The 27588-nt window shown below is 45.1% G+C and overlaps 1 protein-coding gene and 1 pseudogene across 1 annotated transcript in view; one reads left to right on the top strand and one right to left on the bottom strand.

Moving 5' to 3' along the window:
* LOC145411048 (venom dipeptidyl peptidase 4-like) overlaps positions 1–27588 on the top strand; it is a 291505-nt gene that overhangs the window by 121626 nt on the left and 142291 nt on the right. Inside the window, exons 3-5 of the mRNA XM_080281110.1 lie at positions 9893–10017; positions 19426–19520; positions 23442–23516. Of these exons, the coding sequence (XP_080137236.1) occupies positions 9893–10017; positions 19426–19520; positions 23442–23516 (295 nt within the window). The remainder of the gene's footprint in view (positions 1–9892; positions 10018–19425; positions 19521–23441; positions 23517–27588) is intronic.
* On the bottom strand, positions 19182–19300 carry LOC145411087 (5S ribosomal RNA; annotated as a pseudogene).

The following is a 27588-nucleotide window of genomic DNA, read 5'->3' as shown; positions in this document are numbered from 1 at the left end:
GCCCCCTGCTGATCCGTGGGGAAAAACAGGCCCTGTGCATCGACACCCATCAGCCAGCATCAACACACCACAAGTTCATCGTGTTCGACTCTTCCTGCCGCAATTACGACAGATATCTGGGGCTGGACCTGCTACAAAAGTTAGGGGCCACCATTGATTGTCGCAACAGCTCCAGTTCCAGAAATCACCCAACCCCCCACCTTCCACTCGGGCCCTCTGCACCTGCACGCCACGGCCACAGCTGGAAGACTCCATCCCCCCCTTCTTCCACCCCCCCTGACCTCCCTTCCCTCTCCCCCCCACCACCTCCTCTTTTCCCGCCACCATTTCCTCTGCCGTCACCATTCCCCCCCACCACGAAGCCTGGGTGCCCCTCAACCGGCCCTCAGGTACATTCGTCCTATTCTCCCCACTCCTGCCACCCGGAACCCTCTCGCCCTGCCTCCTGCCCCCAACCTTCCTTCCCCTCGTCACACGGTAGTCTGGATTACCAACCTTGCCCCCTCGCCCCTCACTCTCCCTAAAGGGCTTATAATTGGAGAGATGGAGGAAGCCGAGCCCTGTGCCCCCTCCCCCTCCTGCTCCCCCTCCCCTCTGTCTCCCATTCCCGACCATCTCTCTGCCCACCAATCAGACACCCTCTGCTGCCACCTCCTGGATTTCCAGGATCTGTTTGCGACAGGCCCTGACAATATTGGACATACCACCTACCTGGTTCACTAGATTCACACAATGGGCCCACCGATCCAACAGCCATCCTGGCGGAAGAACCCCAAACAGCGGGAAGAGGTGTAATGGGATGTATAAAAGCCCGCGTTGCCTAGAGGCAAAGTGGGGATCCTCTTATTGGCCCAGTGGTAACGTGTGCATGTATCAAGCGTGAGGGCCTGAGTTCAAATCCAGGCCAGACCACTGTGATTAATTTGTTAAGTTTCATTTCAGTTATTACACTGGTGGCAGCGGTGGGATGTGAGATGGGGCTTGGTTGGCAATTTGATGTTGGTCCTTGGTTAGCTGACAGTGTCCCTGCTCTCAGCCTGGGGATGGGCTGTTTCGGTGTGGTCTGCAGCCTCCCCATGGTGGCCACTGATGCTTACGCTACCTTGTGTGTTCGAAACTCACCAAATTCATCACCAAGGGGAGAAAAGAGGGGTGTAATGGGATGTATAAAAGCCCGCATTGCCTAGAGGCAAAGTGGGGTTCCTCTCCTTGGCTCAGTGGTAACGTGTGCGCATATCAAGCGCGAGGGCCTGAGTTCAAATCCCGGCCAGACCACTGTGATTAATTTGTTAAGTTTCATTTCAGTTATTACAGAGGAAGACCGCCAGGTTCAGGAGATGATTGAAGCCGGAGTTGTCTCCCCCTCCACCAGCCCCTGGTCCTCCCCTGTCGTCCTCATGAAGAAAAAGTATGTCACGATGCAGTTCTGCATTGATTGGTGCTGGCTTAACGACGTAACCACCAAGGACGCTACTCCACTTCCGCTCATAGACGACTCCCTCGATTCCCTGTACGGTGCCTCCTGGTTCTCCATCCTTGACCTCCAGTCAGGGTATTGGCAGGTTCTGGTGCAACCGGAGAACAGAGGCAAAACCACTTTCTCGACCAGCAATGGGAAACATTATGAATTTAATGTTTTACCTTTCGGCCTCTGTAACGCCCCCACCACCTTCTCAAGACTAAAGGAATCTATCCTTAGCGGCCTCACATGGGAGATCTGTCTAGCTTACTTGGATAACGCCATCGTTTTCAGCAAGAGCTGGACCGACCACCTTCAGTGCCTCTGCCGGGTTTTCACCTGTATCCGACAGGCAGGCCTCAAACTCCAGCCCTCCAAGTGCATCCTGGCCACCAGAACCGTCTCATTCCTGGGACATGTCATATCCCAGGCTGGCACATCTCCCAACCCAGACATACCCCCACCACAAGACGTTCATGGAGTTTGAGCCTTCCTCGGCCTAACATCCTATTACCGCCGTTTTGTGAAGGGGTTCGCTCACATGGCCAAGCCATTTCACGACCTGACCTGTAAGGGAGAACCGTTCATCTGGACAGACGAGGGATGAGCCGCCTTCCAACAGCTTAGGGATAAGCTCATTTCCGCCCCAGTCGTGGCCTTTCCCGACTATGCCCTCCCATTCCGGCTCTACACTGATGTTTCCCTAATCGCAGTTGGCGCTTAACGACACCTACTGAGCGCCCAATCCCTCCACCGTAGCCAAGGAGATTATCCAATCTTGTAGAGCGTGCACCTTCGGTAAGGACATCACCCGTACCACCGGCCCATCAGGACATATTACCGCCCACAAACCTTGGTAGTTATTGGCGATCGACTTAGTGGGACCTCTACCCCCAAAATCAGGCTATCAGTACGTGATCACGTTCAACGATACGTATTCCAAATTCGTCGTAGCTTGCCCAGTGAAAAAACACCACGCTGTCGCAGCAGCTGACGCCCTGATTCGGCTCGTATTTCCATACTTCGGTATCCCACAGGCAATCCAGTCCGATAACGCACTGGAGTTCATCAGCAAAATCTGGGAGGAGCTGGCCCACATATTTGGCTATAACATCTTGCATTCATCCCCTTACTGGCCCCAAGGAAATGCCATCTGCGAACAAAGCCATCATACATTGATAAATCAACTTCGCACCCAGATAGAAGCCACCAAAGATGACGACGGGCCCTTCCATGTAAAAATCGTGCAATGGGGCATCAACTCCTGCCCCCGAGAGGACGAAATTTCGCCGTACGAGGGAGTGTTTGGGGAAACACCTCTCCTCATGCCCCTTCGGCAACACTTACAGCTCCCCACCACTACCCCCACATCTGACCCACTGCACCATCTCAAACGACTTCTAACCCACCTTCAAACCAACCTGGACCTCCGCCCCGACACCGCCTCCAACCCCTACAAGCCAGGCGACGGTGTTATGATAGCGCAGCTCCCCACCTCCCACAAGCTCATGCCACACTTCTCGGGGCCCCATACCATCATTCGCGTCCCTAACCCCTACCAGCTGACAGTCGAATATCACAGCACTCTCAGAAACCGTCATGTATGCCCTTTTCACACTCCTGCCTCCCCTGCCCCGGCCCCGCGCCATGCCCCACCCATTACCCCCGCACTGCTTCCCTCTGCCTCCTATGACTGCGACATCTCCCCCTCACCATCTCTCTCTCCCTTCCCTTCCCTCACTGCCTCCACCTCATCCCCCGCCACGCCGCCTCACACCTCACCTGATAGCTCACTGACACCGCCAATTCCTCGCCTCTCCCCCACCTCCTCGCCACAAACGGCCCTGTCCCCCATGCCCAGCACCATGTGCCCCGCCCACGCGCCCCCTTAACCCACCACATCCCTGCCCCAGCCATCGCCCACCCCTGGCCCCAAATCTCCCTGCCCGCTGCCCACACACGCCCCCTCGACCCCGCCTACCCCGTCCCACACCCCTGACTCCACTTGCACTGCCCACGCACCCACTAAGCCTACACCCCACTCCATGCCCCGTGCTACCCACACTCATACCACCCCACAGCCGCCCTCACACACACGCTAACACCGCACACCCACATTGCCATCCACACCCACCCTTAAAACAACCATCACACACTCCAGCCGCCTCTCCTGCCCACCCTTCTGATACAACCACACTCTCACCCCACCCACCTTGCCGCAAAATCACACTCCAGCCCCTGCCCTAAATCATCTCACATTCACGTTACACCAGGCCCAAATCCCAGCCACCTACACTCCCCAGAGACACCGCAGTGCATTACCCCAGCATAAAACCCCACACTTGCCGTCCATCTCCAGCATTCACCACAGCCCTGCACAGAAGACAACAGCTACTACCATGAGGATTCGCGGAGCTGTATGGGGGCCACCCTTCGATTGAAAACATCAAGTCCATGGACCCCGCCACCTCCTACGACTCCTCTGCTCCTCCACCGACCCATCCACCCTCTTCATCACCTGTGACGCACAGCTAGATGAGAATCCTGCTGCCACAACCTGGCATGCCCTCCCCCAACACCTACAGCCAGTCTACCACAGCTACGACACCAAAGTTTACCACCTCCAGTCACAAGGACATGACTTTTTCCCAGAAGACAGTGGTAAAATGCAGTATAATATCACTAAGGGCAACCCAACACCCCCAGAAGAAGCCCACAGAGGAGCATATACAACGCGCCTGAACTCCAGGCGACAGGGACATAAGTATGCCTGGGCCGCGTGCCCCTATGACCTGGAGCTCGCCCACCACCACCATAGCAGGAATGTGAGATTACACTCCGGGCGAGCCGACCACCAACAACCACAGGGTGGAGCTGTTGCTCCAGCTCCAGTCAGCACCCCTGAGACGGCCAGTAGCCATTCAACCCTCCTACAGGAGATGGCCTGCAGCTACTGCAGAGGAAACAAGGAGACAGCCAGTAGCCACTTCGAAGGTGCCCCTGAGTTGGCCGGTAGCCACTCCGAAGGTGCCCCTGAGTCGGCCTGTAGCTGCTCCCTTCCCCAGGCCATGGCCAGTAGCTGGGCCTTAGTGATGGCTGGTAGCCGCGCCCCTAGAAGGCCACGGCCAGTAGCCAGGCCCTACTGTAGGAGACGGCCGGTAGCCGCTCCTCCGTCAGGTGCTGACTCCTGCCCACCAGCCTATGACCCAGAGGGAGACCCCAGCCTGAAGGAGTACTGGAGAAGCCCCGCGCCTACCACCGGGCTCTTCTCCCTGCAGCCGGTTCCTGAGAGGACTTGCCTGATGGACCCTGACATAGGCCGACACCGCAGCCCCCTCCTGACAGCGTCCCCGACCGCCAGGGACCTTGGCCCTTAGGACCTCCAGACCGCCCCCAGGATCCCCGGGTGGGGCCTCCCTACACCCCGACGCCGGAGATCTTCGTCCTCCGTCAGGTGCCTGAGCGAGATGTTCAGGCAGCTATTCGGCCCCAGCCCTAAGGGCCAGATTCCCGCCCCAAGCCCTGAAAGCGCGGGACCCTTCGCCACCAGCAGCCCCGGACGAGAGAGGACGCCCCTACGCGTGATCCCGTGGCCCCTGAATACAGAGGCCCCTGGCAGAACTCAGCCCCATCAGTAGTGAGGCTGAGTCACCTCAGCCACCCTTATACCTGACCGCCCCTACACCCAGACCCGAAAGTGAGTGATAGTGAAAGCACAGTGTCCGTGACATAGTGAAGTAAGGGCAGAGCAGTAAGTTAACAGAATAGAGGAAGTCAGTGAGAAAAGCATCAGTAATAATATAAAAGAGTGGTGGAATAAGCAAGGTAACAGTGAAACAGTAAATGCGGCAAGGCCGTGAAATATGGGTCTGTCTCAGTGAACACGCTACCAGATGGTGACACTGCCTCACACTAAGATCATGCGGAGGCCCCAGTGCTAAAGTAATAATTAACGACCCGACCAACAAACCCGTTAGCCTACCCGCAGTGAAATAGTGCCACCACCTCCACCAGTACACAGAACCTAGACTTTCCTACAATAATAGTGCATAACCTCTCTGCCCTAAGTGCTATTCCCCTTACCCGATCTTGTCCTGAGTAGTATCCCGCGCGATACTAACACCCCATATCTAGGCCTTAGAATTATAATTGTCCAGTATACGTGTATTTGTGACATCTGCCCGTTTCACTGTAGATTTTAGCGTTGCCTTGAGTTTTTGTGTCCTGCCTCTCTCATATTTATCTAAGCTCCGGTCTAGAAAGAGAACCCGGTTGCACACTAGGCGTTAGAGGGACAGGAAGCCGACCCTAAAACACCTAGCATTACAGTTATTGTTGTGGTAGTGGTGATGATGGTCAATGTTGTGGTAGTGATGATGGTGGTTATTGTTGTGGTAGTGGTGATGGTGGTTATTGTTTTGGTGGAAGTGGGGGTTCTTGTGGTGGTGGTGGTTGTTGTTGTTGTGGTGGTGGTTGTTATGGTTGTGGATGTTGCTGTTGTGGTGGTGGTGTTGGTTGTTGTGATGGTAGTTGTGGTTGTTGCTGTTGTGGTGGTGGTGGTAGGGTTGTTGTGATGGTGGTTGTTGTGGTGGTGGTTGTTGTGTTGGTGGTTGTTGTGCTGGTGGTGGTGGTTGTGTTGCTGGTTGTTGCAGTTGTGGTGATGGTGGTGGTGGTTGTGCTGGTGGTTATTGTCGTGATGGTGGTGGTTGTGGTGATGGTAGTGGTTGCTGTCACGATGGTTATTGTCGTGATGGTGGTGGTTGTGGTGATGGTAGTGGTTGCTGTCACGATGGTTGTGGTTGTTATGGTGGTAATTGTTGTTGTGGTGATTCTTGTTGCTGTTGTGGTGGTGGTGGTTTTTGTTGTGGTGGTGGTTGTTATGGTGTTGGCTGTTGTTGTGGTGGTAATGGTTGTGGCTCCTGGTTCATCTGGAACGTAAACTCGGTGGACTACAGGCCTAAGTTTCCCTTCTGCAACCCACCATCCTTCTTTTGGGGGATAGGGAAGCAGCTGTGGGACGCTTGCATAATCAGACAGTTGAGCCGCTTGTGCTATCGGAGTCACCTTAGATATATTCCGACACTTTCCATACCCAAAAGCAGCATAGTGTTGCGGCATTTCTAGGCAAATAGTGGTCAATTTTGCCCATTGTCAGGAACACAGTATCGTCTGATAGATGGCGGCCGCGTAGAGGCATCGAAAGCAGTGTCATGCGGTACCTATCTGTGTTGTAGATAAACAACATCAGCGCCGCTCTAGGTCCCTGGCGGCTTTAACACAAACAACGTGGTGCTAGCCATGATAAAGCATGTCCGTAGTTACTATAGAGCTCACTTAGCTTAGTGGTTAAGTGGCGTTTGGTTAGGTTAATGCTTAAAATGGCTTGAAAGATCATTCTTTTGTTTATTTTCACCATTAGTAAAAAAAAAAAAAAAGTTGGGATGAATGTGTAAAGAGCTGTAACGCTTATGACTGATTTGCGGAAGAAACGTCACAGTAGAACACAGGCGCGGCGATTGCAGCTGTCTTCTTACTATGTTACGATATTCAGAAAGTAATTTTCGTACAGTGTGCAAACACTACTACAAAAATTGTTGAGGAAAAACGAAATGGACCTATTTGGGGGTATTTAAAGAAGCAGCCAGTTCGTCCGTGGCAGCCACAGACCAGTGTTGCCAGATCTTCAGAAACTGTGGAGACCTATTGTCAGAATTTAAGGAATTTCTATAAAATGTCCAGAATTAACAGACCTGTCAGATATTCTTCAGATTTTTACAAATTATTATTCAGCAGAGACTTAATAAAACCATTAACTAAACTGTATCCACTTTATAGATTTTGTTTCGCCCATCTTTAATTTTCTAAATACTGTACGCTAATGCATCTAGCGAGTACGCAAATTCTTGTGATGCGTAAGTCAGTATCTGTCTCCTTTAAAACTTTGATTGAATGCTATTTAGATGAAAAATACTTATAAGAGACACCACTGAGCAGGATTGCACTGAGTGACCATAATTTTGGCCCATCACTTCTATCTCTTTGGGTGCTAAACTTCTAAAGCTGGAATGACTCACTCAACAGCACAACGTTCCACCTCAGGCAATTCAAGAGTTTTAGCAAAGCTGCCTTGCATTTTACACAGAAGGAGCAACACAAATAAGGAGATTTCTCTTCAGTGTTGTCACCTTTGGGCAGTTAGAAGTCTTAGATCCCAAAGTTGTCAAAGCCAAATCTTTGCCATCACTTGTTCCAATTATGTCATCATTCCCCACATATGTAAATGAGAGCAATGTTCAGAATACTGATAATGAATGGCGGCTCATGAGACATAATGAGCTAGTTTCAGGAGAATGTGCAACCCCACTAAAGCTTTGGTTATCAGTTAGAAATTCAAAGTCTGGAAATGGTGACTCCATGTTTCCTAATCTGTCTAGATTAATGTTAAATTTGTTGTGCCTTCCACATTCTAATGCAGCCGTAGAGAGAGTCTTTCCAGTTGTAAATAGGATGAAAACCAAACTAAGAAACAGGTTGTCAACTAAGACACTGAGTGGAATTCTACACACTAAAAGACTTCTCAAAGACAAGAGCTGCTACAACTTTTCAGTACCAACAGAAATGGTATGTATGATGAACAGTGAAATGTACAAGAGAGTGCAACCACAGGGAATGTGGATGACAGTGATGAGGATATGATTCAAAATCACCACAGAAGTGAATTTTCATTACAGTATATTACAATTAATTCACTACTGACAAATTCTTGTTAATAATACCATAATAGTATTTTTACTTTTGGCAGAACACTATAATATGTAATATGTCACACAACTATTAAGAGCTAGGCTGCGCAGTCATATATATATATATATATATATATATATATATATATATTTCTGCAGGAGGCAAATGGAAGGAAAATTTATTAATATGCAACACAAAGGATAAAAATAAATATGAATGCCATGTTTTGAAACACTAGGAGTTGCAAATCAATATATCAATTACTGGGTATGGTTACCATGTAGCCAAGTTTTTTTCTGTTTAGTGTTAAAGATATCAAATATTATTACAAATATAATGTACTGTATTCAGGTTGTGTTTGCAGTATTGTTATTCAGTTTTATTGTTTGTGTACTTATTAATAAAAATATATCATATATGAGGGATAGGAGTAAGAATATTACCCTAGCAAAATGTAGCTGTTGGGGGGAAAATCATTAAATAATTATTTTCAAGTTCACTCTAAAACAGTTATACAGACGGCTTTATATTGGACTGCACTTATTAATATTTATGTATAAAATGGGGGTTAAGTTTTTAATAAAACCAAAATATTTTAATTTTGTATGTTATAATTATAATGAAAATATGAATCTTCAGAAACTTTCTGTAAAATCCAGAAATTTTGGTAAGAAATCAACAGAATTTTTTATGGAGACCGGGGGCACGGTGGTTCAGTGGTAAAGCATCAAGCTCGTAATCGGTGGATTGCGAGTTCGAGCCTTGCCCGGAACTGCCGTGCCAGGAGTGGTAGCTCGCTGCTGCAACCTAGCAGAGCTATATGATCCAGTACAGGGTCTAGCTCAGGGAAAGCCATTTCTCTCCATTTTATGGGGACCATCTGGCAGCAGCCACAACACTGAGCCACACACACCACAGAGGCAGCCAGGAGACAGGATGTGTGTGCTGGGCAATCCCTAGGTCCTGACCTCCACCGTTACTATTTTTTTTAACCAGCCCATGTCCCACTGACCTGGCTAATATATGGCCTGGCCTGCACTATATGTGCAGGAAATCTTTAAACGAACGAACGTGGCAGCCTGGGTGCCTAACAATCCAGTGTAATCAAACTTACCCAAACTGGGAAGCTTTGCACCCCAGACCTCCCTCATTTTAACTGCCTAGGATTGCCACAACCTAACTTTAGAGAGACCTGAATACCTGTCAAGCCACATCCCAGTCTAATCTCAAACTTACTAAACCTACCTGGTAGTGTAATCTATCATAATCAAACCAAACCTATCCTGTTCTAACCTAACCTAACCTAACTGAACCTGTTCTATTCTGTCCTATCCTAACAAAATTTAATCTTGGTTAATCGACATTACCTATCCAAACCGAACATCGGTAGAGGATCAGAAGTTACATCAAAAGTAGGACTAGGATTCGATGTTTGGTTCCTTTGGCAGCAGGCTTTGCTTCTGACGGTAATTTTATTGGGGTAACGGGATGTGTCGTATGAACAAGTCTTTATGTATTTCACCGGTAAAATAAAATAAAAAAGTATGTGGTGAACTGTGATGTAATCTATGGTAATCACAAGTAACCTGTGCAAGACTAATTTCAATGGGAAAAGGGCGCAACCGATTCCCGTTTATCATTTCGAATCCGGTGTTACAGTTTTGTTAACATTTACTCTTCCTCTTTCAGTAGTCCCAGCCAGTCCGCCCCCCAGGCCCTGCCCCAGACGTCCAAGGCCCCCAGAGGAATAGGTCTCTACGAGGTCCTCAACGGCACCTTCTCTGTCACCTCCTTCAATGGCACATGGATATCAGGTTGGTTCTTACCTAATTGTATGGTAACAGGAATGAGTAAAGCTCGTATTGTCGCGTGTATTAAACACTTCTGTCATACATGTCCTTAAATTTATGAATTGTTTTAGCACACACTATTTCATTCGGTACTGCATTCCACTGATCAGTTGCCCTGTTTGGGAAACTGAATTTCCTTGTGTCTTAATCACCTGTCTTTTTATGCAGTGTCCTCTTGCTGGTGCTTCCTCATGGGTTATATACTCATTTATCTATCTATCTATCTATAGCCCGACACCCTAATCCTGCAAAGGGTGGCCACAGACAAAACGCCTCCAAGTCGCTCTGTCACCCACCATTTGACTACCCTCCCCCCAACTCACCCCCCCCTCCCTCATATACCTCTCAACTCCCTCCCTCCACCTCATCCTCGGTCTACCTCTCCCCCTCCCTCCCTCCACCTCACCTACATACACCCTCTTAGTCAGTCTTTCATTCTCCATTCTCTCCACATGTCCAAACCACCTCAGTGTATTTCTCCTAATCTTCTCAACCACATCCACATCCATCCCACAGCGTTCCTTCACTTCTTCATTCGTCAACCTGTCCCTCCACGTCACTCCACATGCTTCTCTCAAATAACTCATTTCCACTGCTCTCACTCTTGACTTGTTCCCCTCTTGCAAGGTCCATGCCTCGCTTCCATACGTCAGGGTAGGGATCACAATACTATCATGCAGTGACTTCTTAACTTCCATACTCACCTCCCTATTTCTCATCACTGCTTTCAGTGTACCAACAACCTTCCTTCCCTGCTGTACTCTTTCACGCACTTCATCACCTAAAGTTCCATCCTTACTCATCACACTACCCAAGTACTTGAATGCACTCACATTCTCCATATCTTCACCATCCAACCTCACTGCACACTCTGTGACTTCATTCCTCTCAAACACCATAACTTTACTTTTGTTTACATTAACTTTCAGATTCCTCCTCCTACACACTGTCCCAAATTCATTCACCAAACCTTGCAACTCCCATTCATCTTCACTCAACAGTACTGTATCATCAGCAAACAGCAACACTCATTTATGCCTATTTTAATCATTCTCATCTTAAATGTCAGGACCAACTGCCTAGCCCTGGGCTCCTACGCTCCTCATGGGGCAACGTAGGATTGGATGATGGATGGTTGGGTGGATTCTCTTTCCCTGAGAATTATTTATATAACAGTCATGTCTCCTCTTTTCCGTCTCTCCTGTTGTGTTGGTAGTGTAATGCTAGATGTTTTAAGGGTCGGCTTCCTGTCCCGTAAACGCCTAGTGTGTAGCGGGGCTGTCTTTCTAGACTGGAGCTTAGAGAAATAGGAGAGAGGTAGGACACAAAAACTCAAGGCAACAACCTTACACATGTATTACTAAGTTGGACAGGGGAACGAGTAGATGTCACTGATACAGATACACTGGACAATTATAACTCTTATTTCTAGATATGGGTTATCAGTATCGTGCAGGATACTGCTTGGATCAAAATGGATAGCACTTGAGGCAGAGTATTATTAGTTATAGGAAGTCTGGGTTTTATATATTCTTGGAGTTGCTGATATTGTTCCTTGTTGGTAAGTGTTTCTTTGGCACTGGGGTCTAGATACGGTTTTAGTATTAGGAGGTATTATCTGGTGGTAGCGTATTCACTATGATAGACCCGTCTCTCACTAGGTGGCCGTTTTCGCGGTTACACTGTCACTGTTACTCACTCCACCACTTTGGTATTATCACTGACTTTCGTTAGATGGTTAGTTCACTGCTCTGCCTCTATGTTACTGGGTCACAGACACCATACTATCACTGTCACTCCTTTTGGACCCGTGGGTCGTGGCTGTCAGGTAAAAGGGCGGCGGGGGTGTCACAGCCTTACTACTGACGGGGCTGGGTTCCGTCGGGGGCCTCTACATCCAGAGGCCACAGGATCACGCACAGGGGCGTCCTTTCTCATCCGGGGCTGTGGGTGGTGAAGGGCCCTGTGATCTTGGGGCTGGGGGCGGGAGTATGGCCCTCAGGTCTGGGGCCGAATAACTGCCTGAACCTTTCGCTCAGTTGCCTGATGGAGGACGGAGATCTCCGGCGTCGGGGTGTGGGGAGTTCCCGCCCGGGAGTCCTGGGGGCAGTCTGGGGTTCCTGAGGGCTGCGGTCCCCGGTGCTTGGCGGTGCCATCAGGAAGGGGCTGCTGCACCGGCCTGCATTGAGGTCCATCAGGTGAGCTCTCTCCAGAGCCGATTGCAGGGAGCAGAGGCTGGGGGAGACCACGGGGCCTCTCCAGTACTCTTCTAGGCTTGGGACTCCCTCTGGGTCATGGACCAGAGCACAGGCATCAGCTTCCGACAGAGGAGCGGCTACAGGCTGTCTCCTGCCGTAGGGCCAGGGCACGGCTGCCGGCCATCACCAAGGCCCGGCTACTGGCCGTGGCCTGGGGGAGGGAGCAGCTACCAGCAGACCCAAGGGCACCTTCGGAGCGGCTACAGGTCGTCTCCTGATTCCCCTCAGAGCGGCTACAGGCCGTCTCCTTCGGGAGGGTTGAGTGGCTACAGGCCGTCTCAAGAAGGGCACCTTCAGAGCGGCTACAGGCCATCTCCTTATTTCCCTCAGAGTGACTACGGGCCATCTCGAGGAAGACACCTTCAATGCGGCTACAGGCCGTCTCCATATTTCCCTCAGAGCGGCTACAGGCCGTCTCCATATTTCCCTCAGAGCGGCTACAGGCCGTCTCCATATTTCCCTCAGAGCGGCTACAGGCCGTCTCCATATTTCCCTCAGAGCGGCTACAGGCCGTCTCCTTCAGGAAGGTTGAGTGGCTACAGGCCGTCTGGGGGGTGCTGGCAGGAGCTGGAGAAACAGCTCCACCCCGAAGCTGGTTGGGGAAGGCTCACCTGGAAGGTAGTCTGGTATTCCTGCTATGGTGGCGGCAGGTGAGCTCTTGGTCATACGGGCGCATGGCCAGGGTGGACTTATGCCATTGTTGCTCCGAGTCCCGGCATGCTGTCGTTGCTTCTCTATGGGCTCCTTGTGGGGGTGTCGGTGCGCCCCTGTTGCACTATACTGCGTTTTAGGTAGATTCAGCTTTTCTAGTCTTTCTTCGTAGCTTAGATCCCTTAAGCTTGGTACCCATCTTGTAGCAGCCCTTTGAACTTTTTCAATCTTATCTATGTGTTTCTTGAGGATTCCTGACTACTGATGCTTATGTCAGGATTGATTTGATGAATGATGTTATTATCTCTCTCAGGATGTGTTCATTTATGTATGTTAATGCTGTGCTCATATTAGCAAGCAGTGTATACATGTTCCTTACCTCCTCATTGATGTGTTCAGCCAGAGATAGTCTGTTATTAATAATCACTCCTAGGTCCCTCTCTCTTTCTGATGTGTGTAGGGTTTTACCTCCTAACTAATAATCCCAATCTGGTCTTTTTCCACTTTTACCAAACATAATTACATGGCACTTGTCCACATTGAATTCCATTTGCCATTTATCACTCCATTCATGAAGTTTATGTAATTCTTCTTGTAGCTTTCTACAAGAATCTGTGTTAGTAATTCTCCGTTGTATTTTTTCATCATCAGCAAACATATTTAGATAGCTTTCATTTCCAGTGTTACTATGTATGTCATTTATATACACTAAAAACAGTTGGTGCCAGCACTAAGCTGTGTGGAACTCCATTAGTCATTTCCCTCCATGATGAGTAATTTCCCCCTAGTACTGTTCTCATTTCCCTTTTTCTGAGAAAATCTTGTATCCAGCAGTACAGGTTGCCTTTGATTCCTCCTTGATAGTATAGTTTCCATAAAAGTCTTTGGTGCGGTGCTCTGTAAGATGCTTTCTTGAAATCTAGATAGGTATTGCTTTCTTGAAATCTAGATAGGTACTGTCTACCCATTCTTCTCTTTTCTGCAGTGTTTCTGCAACTCTATTATAGTAGCTTAACAGATTAGTAACACATGGTTTTACCTTTCTAAAACCAAACTGCCTTTCTGTTACGATATCATATTGTTTTCTCCTAGATGGTTTACCCAAACTTTTCTTATCAGCTTTTCTAATATCTTACTTACAACACAGGTTTGTGATACTGGTTGGTAGTTGAGTGGATTTTGTCTAGTCCCTTTCGTGAATAGGGGAACAATGTTTGCTGTCTTCCAAATATCAGGTAGTTTACCTTGACCCAAGGATTCCCTGAATATTAAATATATTGGTCTACTTAACTCTTTTGCACATTCATGTAGCACCCAGCATGAGATTTTGCCAGGACCATTTGCTTTTCCTTTGTCTGATTTACGTAACTCCTCCAGTATTTCTTTTTCTGATATTATCTGGTGTGTGTGTGTGTGTGTGTGTGTGTGTGTGTGTGTGTGTGTGTGTGTGTGTGTGTATTTACCTATTTGTATTTACCTATTTGTAGTATACAGGAATTGAGCAATGCTCGTGTTGTCCTGTCTCCATATCCACATTTATCAAGTCTACCTTTACACACATGAATGTTTTTCTCATGCACCACCTCTTTGTCTAAGTCGTTCCAAATATTTAAGAATATACCTAATTGTGATATACACGGAATGTACTATGCTCGTGGGTTTCCGTCGCTGTTTCTCAATAAGTCGAATTTAACTTTAAACTCGTTTAAGTTTTTAGACTGGACGATCTCTTTGTCCAGGCTATTCCATAAGTCTATACTTCTGTAAGGAAAGCTATATTTCTTGATATCCTTCAAGCAGCTTGACTTTTTCAATTTCATTCCATGTCCTCTTGTTGCTCTCTTATCCCATACAAACAGATCTTCTTTGTCAATTTTATCTACTCCCACCATGGTCCTGAACACCGCAATCATGTCTCCCCTCTTTCTCCCTTCCTCTAACGAAGGCAAATCCAGTTTTTCCAGCCTCTCTCTGTATGACAGGTCTGTCAGACTGGGGACCATCTTGGTTGCTGTTCTTTGTATTCTCTCAATCTTGTTTATATCTTTCTTTTTGTGTGGGGACCACACTACCGCTGCATATTCTAACCTGGGGCGAATCATGGCCACTATCAATTTTTTCATCATTTCCTCATCCATATAATGAAATGCTACTCTTATGTTAGTCAAGAGCTTATAAGTCTCTCCAACTATCTTGTTAATGTGCTTTTCTGGTGACAAACTATCTTGGACCAGCACTCCCAAATCTTTCTCTTCTCTCCTTTTTGTGATTAATTCATTACCCAAAAAATAATTCAGTGATGGTCTCCTGGTACTTTTACCCATTTCCAATATTTTACATTTCTTTACATTAAATTTCATTTCCCACGTCCGGCTCCAATTGTGTATCCTATCCAAATCCTCCTGTGTGTGTGTGTGTGTGTGTGTGTGTGTGTGTGTGTGTGTGTGTGTGTGTGTTCTTACTTAATTGTTCTTGCCTAATTGTATATTTACTGGAATGAGTCAAGCTCATACTGTCCCATGTATTAAACCATTTTTATCATACATATCCTTAAATTTGTTAATAGTTTTGGCACACACTATTTCATTTGGTAGTGCATTCCACTAATCACTTGCCCTGTTTGGGAAACTGAATTTCCTTACGTCTTTATCGCCTCTCATTTTATGTAGTTTTTTGTAGTGTCCTCTTGGTGATGCTTCCTCATAGGTTATATATTCATTTATGTCCATTTCATCTTTCCTTGAGATGCATTTATGTAGCATAATCATGTCTCCTCTTTTCCTTCTCCCATGTAATGTTGGTAGATTCAGTTTTTCTATTCTTTCTTCATAGCTTAGATCCCTTAAGCTTGGTACCCATCTTGTAGCAGCCATTTGTACTTTTTCAGTCTTACTGGTGTGTTTTTTGAGATGAGGATTCCAGACAACTGATGTGTATTCCAGGGTTGGTCTGATGAATGATGTCATTATCTTTCTCAGCATGTGTTCATTTATATATGTGAATGTTATTCTCATACTAGCAGGCAGTGTATACAAGTTACCGGTACATATCTTCCCACTGATGTGGGCAGCCAGAGATAGTATGTTATTGATAATCACTCTTAGGTCCTTCTCCCTTTCTGACATGTGTAAGGTTGAACTTCCTAACTGGTCTTTTTTCACTTTTACCAAAATTACATGACACTTATCCAAATTAAATTCCATTAGCCATTTATAGCTCCATTCATGAAGCCTATTTAATTCTTCTTGTAGTTCTCTGAAAGAATCTGTTAGTAATTTTCCTTTGTATTTTTGCATCATCAGCAAACAAATTTAGTTACCTTCCATTTCCAGTGTTACTGTCTATGTCATTTATATATACTGAAAACGTACTGGTAATTGGTGCCAGCACCGAGCCGTGTGGAACTGTGCTAGTCACTTCCCTCCATGATGAGTAATTTCCCCTTAGTACTGTTCTCATTTTCTGTGAAAATTCTGCATCCAACAGTACAAGTTGCCTTGGCCTTCTCCTTGATGGTACAGTTTTGCATGAAAGTCTTTGGTGCAGTACTCTGTCAAATGCTTACTTGAAATCTAAATAGATACTGTCCACCCGTCCTCTTTTCTGTAATGTTTCGGAACTCTGTCATTATAGCTTAATAGATTAGTAACACATGGTTTTCCTTTCTAAAACTGACCTGCCTTTCTGTTATCATGCTGTGTTCTAAATGGTTTACCCAAACTTTTCTCATCAGCTTTTCTAATATCTTACAACACTGGTCAGTGATACTTTCTTGAATAGGGGAACAATGTTTGCTTTTTTCCAAAGATCATGTAGTTTACCTTGACTTAAGGATTCCTTAAATATTAAATATATTGATCTACTTAACTTCTACACATTCATGTAGCACCCAGCCTGAAATTTCATCCGGACCATATGCATTTCCTTTGTCTAATTTACTTAACTCGTCCTGTATTCTTTTTCTAGTACAGTAGGTACGCACAGTACGCAAGCTCACAGTACGTGAATCGCATAGTACGCGAAGACCTATTTTTTATCAAATTTTAGTGTATTTTATAATAGTACGTGAATTGAACTCCTAATAGGCGAGATGGCACCGAAGAGTGGCCCAAATCTGGGGTTACCCTGTGCACGCAACATTGCCATCCCAAGACACGCCAATGATTGCCTACGGTCCGCCCAGCACCAGTGATGGAGAGTGGAGACTTGTCGATGATGGGGATCAGCTGGGTACTGTGTGCCCTAGATAAATTCAAGGAAAAATTCAAGGACATTGAACACTGTCAGTTGCGAGTGGAGGAAGTGATGACTTCACTGGACAGAACCTTCGCTATTACACAGACAGGCACAACCAAGAGGTTAACAGAAGGAAGCGAACCCTCATCACCCATTACCTGCGGCCTCAAGAAAGTGAGGAATCACTTTCAACATCAGAAGAGCCATTTCCTTGGGAGGATCAAGAGGATGATGCGATGTCTGAGGTGTCAGAAATAGACTTTGAAGGGTTTATGAACGAAATGAGTGCATTAGCTAGTGAAAGTGTCGAAAGTGCTGGTGACGAGAGTGGTGAGTCGGGTGGTGCAGGAGGTGCATGCTAGGTGCCTCACCCTGCCTCAGATCCCCTTCTTACATCCATCAAGCCTGTTGTCCTATTGGGTTAAGGTGAGCAGCCATATTCTTGTTGGTTTAGTTAAGCCATATCCTTGTTGATTTAGCAAAGCCATAATCTTGTTGGTTTACTTTATCTTAGGTAATATGTCTTAGATAGTTTCCCTGTACAGTACAATACTTAGGTCTGAAAGGAGTCTCAAGGGTTACTGATGAAGAGGGGTGCTGCCCATATGTAATTTTTCCCATGAGTTTATGTATTCACAGTACATGAAATCCTAGTATGCGACTTCCTTGGCCGCCCATAAACTCGCGCACTGTGCATACCTACTGTATTTGTATATCTGGTAATATGTGTGGACATACATGTTCCATGTCTTCTCTCTTAAAATTATTTTCTTCTGTAAAAACGTACTGGAAATTTTTATTTACTGCATTACAAATATTTTTCTCTTGTGCATACAGTAGATGATCCCCTTGTCCGTAATGAACTGAATTTTATCTTTAACTTGGTTTTGCTTTGGATGTCGCTGTAAAACAGTTTAGGTTGATCACTACTTTTATTTATAACGTCTTCCTCAAACTGTCACTGGGCTTCCTTCCTTATCCTTGTCTAATCATTTCTTGCCTGTTTATAGTTGTGATATGCCACTCACTATTGTGTCTTCTGTATCTATTCCACAGCAAGTCTCTTTTTTCTTTTGATTTTTTTACATTGTGTATTAAACCATTTCTTTAGTTTCATATCTGTTTCTTTGTGCTGTGGGATGTAATTTTGGACTCTATTTCATAAAAATCACAGAATTTTCTATATATAACATTGAAATCTTTTCCTCTAAGCTCCTTTTCGCAATCTATTTCTAAGAAGTACTGTACTTCTTTAGGTCATGGTAATTGCCCTTTTTGCTGTTTAGACTCTTTCTGTAACTCATCACTGGTAACTGTCATATGCGGTCTTGTAGTTGCAATTTAATATTGCATGGTCTCTTTTGCTGAATGGAGGGTGTTACATCATATTATCAGTATCATTTTCTTGCCTAGTAAATATAAGATCTAGTACTGATGGATCATGAAGTCCCTTTTTTCTGGTGTTTTCCATTACATGCTGTGTTTGGAGAAACTGCACAAGATCCAGGAGCTTTTGATCCCAACAGCTTTCATGGCTTCTTACATCTAAAGTACTGTATTCCAATTTGTGTGTGTGTGTGTGTGTGTGTGTGTGTGTGTGTGTGTTTGTGTGTGTGTGTGTGTGCACTGTCCAGCTGAGAACTGAAAGAAGTTAAGATTAATTTTAGAACCACTCAGTTTTTTACATTGTCCCTGGTCAACCGCCAGAAAAGTTTCGGGCATGGATGTAATGCTGACTATTCTAGAGGAAAGTTGGGGATTTGAGCAAAAATTAATTGACAAATGGTGTGCAGTCAGTGTTCGTTAATGCTGAGTTTTCATGTTTGTTTGTTAGGGGAGAAGACCATGAAGTGAACAAAAAATATCCATCCATCCATCCATTGCCAGACGCCATGTATCCCAGACGGGGTGGCCAAGGGCTTAGAGTTAATTGTTTTACAGGGAGGGGCACTAATCCTCCACCATCCCCACTTGACGTAGGGATGCCAACAGCATCTGGTGTTCCCAGGCGGTCACCCATCCAAGTACTAACCAGACCCAACGTTGCCTAACTTCGCTGATCGAACGGGAAGCGGTGTACTCAAAGTGGTATAACAACAAATATTCATTTCTGTATCAAATGGTAGGTCTGCTCTCTCTCTCTCTCTCTCTCTCCATTAGTATTGATGCTCACTTTTTTTCCCATCAGATTGGCTTCTTTTTATACAATATTATTTTTCATCCACAGGAAAGGAGTTCCTGTACCGAACAGAAAATGGGGCACTCAACATGTTCAGTGCTGATACCCTCACTACCAAAGAAATCGTCCCAGAGGAGATCATGGTTAGTTTTCCATGGGGTACAGTACTATTGACTACAATAGACTACTTTATCAGAAGTATTGATTTATTTTCTGTGAGGTTTTCACTCAGTTTATGATTGACTTTGGAGTGCAGAATTTAGATACAGCCTTTCCCATCAGTACGAGCAGCCTTTCTTCCATACTTTGATAATAGCCACTGAAAGTGGAAAAATACACTAAGAAATCCATCATTGGTTTCAAGAGGTTACTATTACCTGTACTACTGCTAATAATTATTGTTATTATTATTACTACTACTACTATTATTCATCCATCCATCCATCATCCAATCCTACATTGCCCCATGAGGAGCGAAGGGGCCTGGGGCTAGGCAGTTGGTCCTGATATTTAAGATGAGAGTGACCAACCTCACATCCCTGAGTGGCATTACGTGAGCAATAAACCCCAACCACCCCTTGGATATAAACCTTCACTGGCTCAATCCAATTGGAGCACAGTAATTACCCACTAAACCACCAGGCGCCAAAATTTGGTTATATGGTTACCACCCAGCATACTAAATGGTTTCCTGGTGTACAGGAAACCATTTGGCTTGTCACTCAGTGTAGAATCACCCATAGGCAGAAGGAAGAGCAAAGAATGAAGGAATGAAAGACAGAAGAGGGAGTGTAAAGTCACCCGTAGGCAGAAGGACGAGGAAAGAATGAGGAAAAGAAAGATAGATGAAGATGGAAGGAAAGAAGGATGGAGGAGAGGACAGGGCAGACACCCAAGAGCAGCACTACATTGAGTGAGTGGATGCTGAGTGCCCCCACCTACCACAAATTATTATTATTATTATTATTATTATTATTGTTATTAATAATATAAATATTAGTACTGTATTAGTAGTAGTAGTAGTAGTACTGTATTAGTATTTATTATTATTATTATTATTATTTATGTGGTAGGTGGGGGCACTCACTATCCTCTCATTCAATGTAGAAATGTAGGGCTGCTCTCGGGTGCTGCCCTTTCCTCTCCTCCATCCTTCTTTCCTTCCATCTTCTTCTGTCTTTCTTTCCTTCACTATTTCCTCGTCCTTCTGCCTACAGGTGACTTTACACTCCCTCTTCTGTCTTTCATTCCTTCATTCTTTGCTCTTCCTTCTGCCTGTGGGTGACTCTACACTGAGTGACAAGCCAAATGGTTTCCTGTACACCAGGAAACCATTTACTACGCTGGGTGGTAACCATATAACCAAATTTTGGCGTCTGGTGGGTTAGTGGGTAATTATTGTGCTCCAATCAGATTGAGCTGGTGAAGGTTTATATCCAAGGGGTGGTTGGGGTTTATTGCTCACGTAATGCCACTCAGGGATGAGTGAGGCTGATCACTCTCATCTTAAATGTCAGGACCAACTGCCTAGCCCAGGGCTCCTACGCTCCTCATGGGGCAACGTAGGATTGGATGATGGATGGATGGATGTTATTATTATTATTATTATATTATTGTTATCAGAGGCATAAAATTCTGGAACCAAGTAATGAAGTTAATGGAAAAGGTTTTGGAAGGTATGATAGGGGAAAGAATGAATATTGCTGAGATGCAGCATGGGTTTGTGCCTGCAAAGGGACCACTGATGCAATGTTCATTATCTAACAGCTTCAGAAAAAATGTATAGGGAAGAAGAGGAAGCCATACTTTGTTTTTGTTGATTTAGAGAAGGTCTTTGACAGGGTTCCTTGGGAGCAGGTCAAGTGGGCAGTGAGAAAGATTGGGATCGAGGAATGGAAGGTTAGAGTGGTTTTGGCTGTGCGTCCAAGGGTGCTTGCACTCAGGTGAGACTAAACAAAAATTTGAATGAGTTTTCCATGAAAGGTGGGGTGCATCAGGGGCTAGTCTTGAGCCCCTTATTGTTTATCACGGTGCTTGAAGCTCTCTCATATGACATCAGGAATAGACTCCCATGGGAGATGTTGTATGCTGATGACTTGGTGTTGATTGCAGAAAATGAGAGGGAGCTGGAGGATAGCTTTAGGAAGTGGATAGATGGAATAGGAAACAAGGGTTTGAAAGTAAATGCAGATAAAACAGAAGTGATGATATCAAGGGCTGGTGGCAGTACGGTCAAAGAAGACGAAGCGTGGCCATGTGCAGTTGCCATAAGGATATGGGAAGCAACCCCATCTTGTGCAGTGTTTGTGATAAGTGGGTGCATGAATAGTGTAGTGGTATTAGAGGTGGGCTACAAAATAATGCTGATTTCATAAGTGAGGTGTGTCGGAGAGATCATGAGATTGAGAGGCACGAAAGAATTGTTCTTTGCTGGAGAATCTCTTGAGTGTGTGGAAGAGCTTTGCTAGTTGGGGGACATGTTATGTGCAGGAGGTGGGGCTGGAGCTAGCTCTGGTTATGGTAAGAAGTGGTTGAAGGAAGTTCAGGGAGCTGTTGCTTCGCCTGACATTGAGGGGGCTCTCCCTTCGCACTGAGAGGTCATTGTATACAGCATGTGTTAGGAGTTTAATGCTGTATGGGAGTGCATTCTTGGACTGAGAGGCCTGAGGGATTAGGATTGTGACTGAAGAGTTGAGAGGAAGGATTGGACTTGAGTATATTAGTGTTGTGATGAGGGAGGGTAGATTGAGATGGTTCAGGCATGTTGAGAGGATAGAAGATGACAACTGGGTCCGGAAGGTGAGGGGTGTGAATGTCGAGGATAGGGTTGCGAGAGTCAGACCCAAATAGACCTGGGACAGGGTCATGGAGTGTAACCTCAGAGATAAGGGATTGAATAGGGAGGCCACCAGAGATAGAGCACCAGGGTGAGCTGTCATTAGAAATTCAAAGGGGACATGCAAGCATGTTGGAGCCCATATAAATAAAAAAATAATAATAATGGAATTGTATTTCACATTTGGTACAGAAGTATTGGTTTTGCAAATGTGGTAAAATTATGATTATTTAAGTGCTATACCAGCAGTGGCAGTGGCACAATTATAAAAAGGACCAACTTCTTGAAGTGGTTAGCAACTTCACCGTTGAGTTCATAATCTGTAGTTTATTCATACTTCCATCAGATGATTGTATTTGGCATCAGTGATACATTTTGTAGAGGATGAGTTAAATACAGCCTTCTTTAATTAGTCCTTTCAGTACGAGACAACTTTTTTAAGCTTAGAGATAACAGTAGCAAAATGAAAAGTATGTCTGGGTGGATGGGGATAATAAATGTTGTAGGATCATACAGTAATTATGCCAAGACATTGTACTTTTGAGGTAACTTTTGCTGACTTAAGCTTTTGCTGGTAGACTGATATTCTTTTTTAGTACAGGGTGAAAGTTCTAAATGTTAGCAGGGTGATTATTCCTAGATTATCTTTTATATGGCCTTCTGCAAGTGACAAGAGCCTTCAATGTATACTCATACAGTACTGCACTTCATTTTACTGTAGTTGTTAGTACAGTTAGATAAAACTGGCAGAAATGTAGAACTAGTTAAACCAGTATATTTAGAATTTGTAATTTGTTTAAAATACACTTACAGATTTTTATTTTGGTATATATCATGATAAGCATGAAATATGCACACACACACACACACACACACACACACACACACACACACACACACACACACACACACACACACACCGCTCGCCGGTGCAGTGGTAACGTTCTCGCTTGCCAACTGGTGGACGGGAGTTCGCGCCTCGCTCAGGTTGCGAAAAGTTTCACTGACAAAGTGGGTGGTTACTGTCCCCCTTGAGCAAGGGGACGGGTGTGTGCGTGTGTGAAGGTCACAGCCTTGCCCTTAGATCAGACTATATGAGCTCTCAGCTCCCTTCCGGGAGGGTAAAAAGCTGACGATCACGACTATCAAGTGATCCTGACCGACCCGGTGAATTACACACACACACCTTCCCATTTCATTGCTCATTCCTGACATATTTTCCACACAGGCTGAATGGCGTCCCTTCAAGTACAGCCTCTCCCCCAGCAGAAAGTACCTTCTCATAGTACATGATGTCCAAAAGGTCAGTATAAGTAGTTGTTTTTGTCAGGCCAAGATGTGTTCAGAATTAGCATTATTTTTTCCATGAAATGATGCCATAAATTGGGGAACTCTAGCAGATCAAGTATATAATTTTATATATGACTAAGTCTGGGATGTGTTCCAATATATCACAACTTTTTCCATACATTCTGTGCTGTGAATCTAAGGAACTGCCAAATCAGCTTTGCATGTAATTGGGTATGTATAGTATAAAATATTTGGTGGTGATATTTGGGCAGCATAGTGAGGTACATTGATAATAAAAATAGTGTAGAGAAGGTGACCTTGCTGTACAATGCATCATAATCATCATCAACTCTGATGCCTTCCTCCCACCAGGGACCTCCACAAAGAGATGGCCCATTCTCTCTCTCCCTCCACAAAGGAGATGGCCCATTCTCTTTCTCCCTCCACAAAGGAGATGGCCCATTCTCTTTCTCCCTCCACAAAGGAGATGGCTCATTCTCTCTTTCCCTCCACAAAGGAGATGGCCCATTCTCTCTCCCATTCTCTCTCTCCCCCTCCACAAAGGAGATGGCCCATTCTCTCTTTCCCTCCACAAAGGAGATGGCCCATTCTCTCTCTCTCTCTCTCTCTCTCTCAAAGGAGATGGCCCATTCTCTCTCTCCTTCCACAAAGGAGATGACCCATTCTCTCTCTTCCTCCAGAAAGGCAATGGCCTATTCTCTCTCTCTCTCTCTCTCTCTCTCTCTCTCTCTCTCTCTCTCTCTCTCTCTCTCACTTACAGATTTGTAAATGCAGTAGAAAGCAAATCAGTCTTACAGTCCTCATTAAATATCACAGCTTTTCATTAAGTTATATATAATGTCAAATTGGGAGCAACAGGACTCTTTACAAGTTAGGAATGTGTACTAATTAGCACAAGTAATAGGTAGTGGCAACCATCATCCACTCACTTGACGTGGAGCTAGCTTCATCATTACATGACTGTACACTGAGCATCAATCCTAATGATTTCCTGTAATGCAGGAAACCATTTACAAAGGTAGGTGGGAACCATTTAATCAAATAACGGGGTTATGTGGAGCCTACTATGATGTCCTAGTTTCCTTTATGGAGAGACGCAAGTGTGGCATTCATCCAGGAACCAAACCTCCACGCTCATCCTTGTGCCTTGCTGTGGTGAAGCACTGTTCACTGCAAGGGAACATTAGTTCACTGCATGGGATACCTTTGGAGGTGACTGCATACCTGTGGTTCGTTGGTCTGCTCAGCCAGACAGACTGGGGTTTCTCCTTATCCTCAGCACAACACAGTCTTCATTATATGTCAGGATGTCAAGATTCTGTTAAAAAATATCATAACTTTTTCATCATAAGTCTGTCTCTCTATTGATAGATGCCTTAATCCCGTAAGGGGTGGCCACAAACAAATCACCTCCATATCACCCTATCCCCTGCCATTTCACTGTCCTTGCCTCAGCTCTCACACCCCTCTCTCATATACCTCTCCACTCCATCCCTCCATCTCATCCTCAGCCTCCCCCTCCCTTTCCCCCCTCCACCTCACTCACACACTCTCCTGGTCAGCCTCTCACTCTCCATCCTCTCCACATGGCCAAACCATCTCAGTGTATTTTCCTAACACTTTGAATCACATCCACATCCACATCACAACACTCCTCACTTCCTCATTTGTCAGTCTGTCTTTCCATGTAACTCCACATGCTCCTCTCAGATAACTCATTTCCACTGCTGTCACTCTTGACTTATGCCCTTCCAACAAGGTCCAAGCTAGAGTTGGTATCACAGTACAGTACTATCATGCAGCAACTTTTTTACGTCCATACTCACTTCCCTGTTTCTTAAGATAGCTTTCAAAGGACCAGCAACCATTCGCCCTTGTTGTACCCTTTCAAGCACTTCCTCCTCCAAACTTCCATCCTTGCTCATCACTCTACTGAAGTAGTTAAATGCACTCACATTTTCCATTTCCTCATCCTCCAACCACACAGCACATTCAGTGACTTCACTTGTCTCAAAGAGCATAACTTTACCCTTCCCTACATTCACTTTAGATTCTTTTTCTTACACACTTTTCCAGACTCATTCACCAAGCATTGCAGTTCCACGTTGTCTTGACTTAACAGTACAGTATCATTTGAAAAACAACAATGCAGGACGTTTCCAAATGCTGCCTTCTTTCATTAGTGTCATTCCAAAATCCACTGCCCTACAGCATCTCCTATAACCCCATCCATATACAGATTAAACAACTATGGAGATGTGACACATCCCTGTTTCATCCAACATTCAGATTGAAAAATTCACTCAGTTCACCCTCCACATGCACTACAGCCTTAGCACCCTCATACATACTCTTCACTATCTATCTATCTATCTATAGCCCGACGCCCTTAATGTTTTCCACATTCCTTGTCTATCTACTCTGTCATATGCATTCTCCAGATCCATGAAGGCCGTATACAAATTCTTTCCCCCCTCTAGAGACTTTTCCACAAAAGACCTAAGGATGAATTTCTGATCTAAACAACCTCTTCTCTTCCTGAAGCCTCACTGTTCTATTCCAGCTGATTTCTCTGTTATTTCCCTAACCCTGTCAGTAAGTATCCTGTCATATACTTTTCTTATTACACTAAGAAGACAAATGCCTCTATGTTTTCCACACACTTCTTTTCCCTTTTTCCTTTGTACAGGGGAATAATTATACCAGACTTCTAATCCTCAGGGACTCTACCTTTCCCCCAGGCCAATCAGCACATCGTCCATATAATCCACTCCCCATGCTTCATCATTTCACCACACACTCCATCATTCCCAGAGGCTTTCCCAGTAGGAGATGCCGCAGGCCAAAACAAGGTACAGATACTACATATCACCAAAATTTTTAATTTCTTATTTTATTTTGAGGACAATGCGTAATGCTCATGTACGGGTGTTTTTTCATAAAAATATTATGTACAAATGTTGGGGTTGATTGCTCATGTAATGCCACTCAGGGACGAGTGAGGCTGGTCACTTTCATCTTAAATGTCAGGACCAACTGCATAGCCTCGGGCTCCTATGCTCTTCATGGGTCAGTGTAGGATTGGATGATGGATGGATGGATTTTCCCATTCAGTTAATTTGTGTTTGGTGCCTAATAATGAGGTCACAAAATACTTTGTGATGTTGTTCGAATGTTTTGTGGTGTTGGTTATATACGTCAAGGGTTAAAGATTTATCGATTTTACACATACGTACGAATATTACTTGATTTATAGTTTATTTCATATACACTACTCCCAGTGGTCACCGGCAAAAGTATTTAAAAAAAAAAAAAAAGTTGTTTCACCACATAGTTGCTGCCTGCAGTACGACATGCTCTACAAATCAAAACACAACCACATGTTTCCCAGTGTCCTTCTGTCCTTCCCTCCTGCACCTTTCTTCCCACACTATTCTTCTTATTGATTCTGTCATGGCAGATGGGAACCTGGCCCAGCCTCTGACATATCTTGCACCCTTCTTTCTTGTTGTCAAAGAATGTTTACAAAGTCTGTTGACAAACACTCATACGCCAGGCACCATGCAGGTCTGGAGCCGAGACCGCTTTCTCCATCTTTGTACAGCAGATAAATCTGTTATTTTAACTTAACAGCAGTATCCATGACTTTAAAATGGTGTTAGTTCATATAAAGACGAATATTGATATAGCTGCTCAGTCATACTGATGGTTATTTACCTTATACATAACAGATTCTAGCAGTGGTTATAATGGTTGGTATTGGTGAAATGTAAGCAGTTTTATGCATATAATCTGTAAATAATAATACTTTAGACATATATTAACTATTATTTGCATCTCAGGCAGTAAATTGTTTCAGCATATATGAGTTGAGAGATAAATCATAGATTCTTTGCTCAGTTTGTTCCTTTGCCACCTGCAATCTTCTGTCCGTAGGAACCGCAGTGTCTGAGGAAAATCTATTTGTTTTCTTTTAATACCTTTGCTGGTGACCACTGGGAATATTTAAATAAAAGTACAGTACCCTCGCGTCCAACACGCGTTTGTCCAGCACGGAGAGCAAT

Source organism: Coenobita brevimanus, chromosome 87, assembly GCF_032717465.1.
Source record: "Coenobita brevimanus isolate Jiangsu-jjx chromosome 87, ASM3271746v2, whole genome shotgun sequence".
NCBI classification, from domain to species: Eukaryota; Metazoa; Arthropoda; class Malacostraca; order Decapoda; family Coenobitidae; genus Coenobita; species Coenobita brevimanus.
This window is presented reverse-complemented; position numbering and strand designations above follow the sequence as displayed.